This window comes from Atta cephalotes (assembly GCF_000143395.1).
Source record: "Atta cephalotes unplaced genomic scaffold scaffold00024, whole genome shotgun sequence".
Lineage (NCBI taxonomy): Eukaryota > Metazoa > Arthropoda > Insecta > Hymenoptera > Formicidae > Atta > Atta cephalotes.
The window spans coordinates 170,165-171,469 of NW_012130088.1; the positions used below are offsets into that span (position 1 = coordinate 170,165).

General features: G+C 32.3%; 1 protein-coding gene across 1 annotated transcript in view; it reads left to right on the top strand.

The window, feature by feature from the left end:
• Nucleotides 1–1,305, top strand: part of LOC105620043 (ATP-dependent DNA helicase Q5-like) — a 6,522-nt gene that overhangs the window by 2,784 nt on the left and 2,433 nt on the right. Inside the window, exons 9-12 of the mRNA XM_012201553.1 lie at nucleotides 276–467; nucleotides 566–686; nucleotides 755–844; nucleotides 924–1,109. Coding sequence (XP_012056943.1) covers nucleotides 276–467; nucleotides 566–686; nucleotides 755–844; nucleotides 924–1,109 — 589 coding nt within the window. The remainder of the gene's footprint in view (nucleotides 1–275; nucleotides 468–565; nucleotides 687–754; nucleotides 845–923; nucleotides 1,110–1,305) is intronic.

Consider the following 1,305-nt stretch of genomic DNA (forward strand, 5'->3'; position numbering starts at 1 on the left):
TGTGTGTGTGTGTGTGTGTGTGTGTGTGTGTGTGTGTGTGTGTGTGTGTGTGTGTGTGTGTGTGTGTGTGTGTGTGTTCTCAAGAATTTAATTACAATATTTAAAAATGGAAAAAGGCCTCTTTTTTAAAAGCTTTTAATGTTACATATTTTTCGAATATTTTGAAGTAAAAAAATGAATTTTAAATAAAATACACTTTGAGATATTTTGGTTGATTCAAGAATCGCTTGGCATGTTAAGTTTATTGTAAATAATACTTGTGCTATTATCTATAGGTGTCGACACGCAGTATTTTCTAAGTATTTCGGAGATTCTCCACCATCTTGCAAAAATAGATGCGATGTTTGTAAAAACAAGGATGAGGTACAAGCAAGGATTGCTCAATTTGAGATGTGTCAGACTAGATCTAACAAATCCCGAAGTAATGTAGGCAGTGTAATACAAATCGGCTACAGTGATGATGAAATGTATGTAAAAAATTGTTTAAATAATTTACATTACTGCAACAATACTTTCGATTATAAATGGTGGCTCTAAAGTGTTTATAATTATACAATAACGATAGGGATACATTTAATGAATCGCAAGAATCGAGGGAGAGTATAATAGCAGCTGAAAAACGAGAAAGAAAAGAACTTATTATGGAGCAATTTGCACTTCGGCGTGGTATAACTAAAGAGGATGAAGTAAGTGCGTATGTTTGAGAGTAAATTTTTTAAATACAATTTTCTGTCTTTTTATTTATTTTCCGTAGGTGAGGCGACAGAACATTAAGGATGCGAAAATAGCGCATGTTCGTGCAGCGAGTAGTACAGATAAAAAAATAAAAGGTTTAACTGTTCAAGTAAGACATTTGCATACTTTTTTTATATGAAATGTTATTTATACTTTTACATAATTTTTATTTTTCTCTTTGTTTAAAGATACGAGAACACTTTTACAATGAATTGAAAACAGCATTACTTGAAAATTATCAAAATTTATATACAGAAATTAATGAAGAACAGTTTAAAGAGAAAAATATGCTTGATGTGGCTAATAATATAGAATATAAAATATTTTCTAGTTCCAAAGTACCAAATAAGTACAAATTTGATATGTCTAAATTGGTATGTAATATTTTCTATAAATATTTTTATATATTATTTTTTATAAATATTTTTTAAGCTTTAGAGGCACATACACGTGCGCGCGCGCGCGCACACACGCACGCACGCACGCACGCACACACGCACGCACGCACGCACGCACACACACACACACACACACACACACACACACACACACACACACACACACACACAA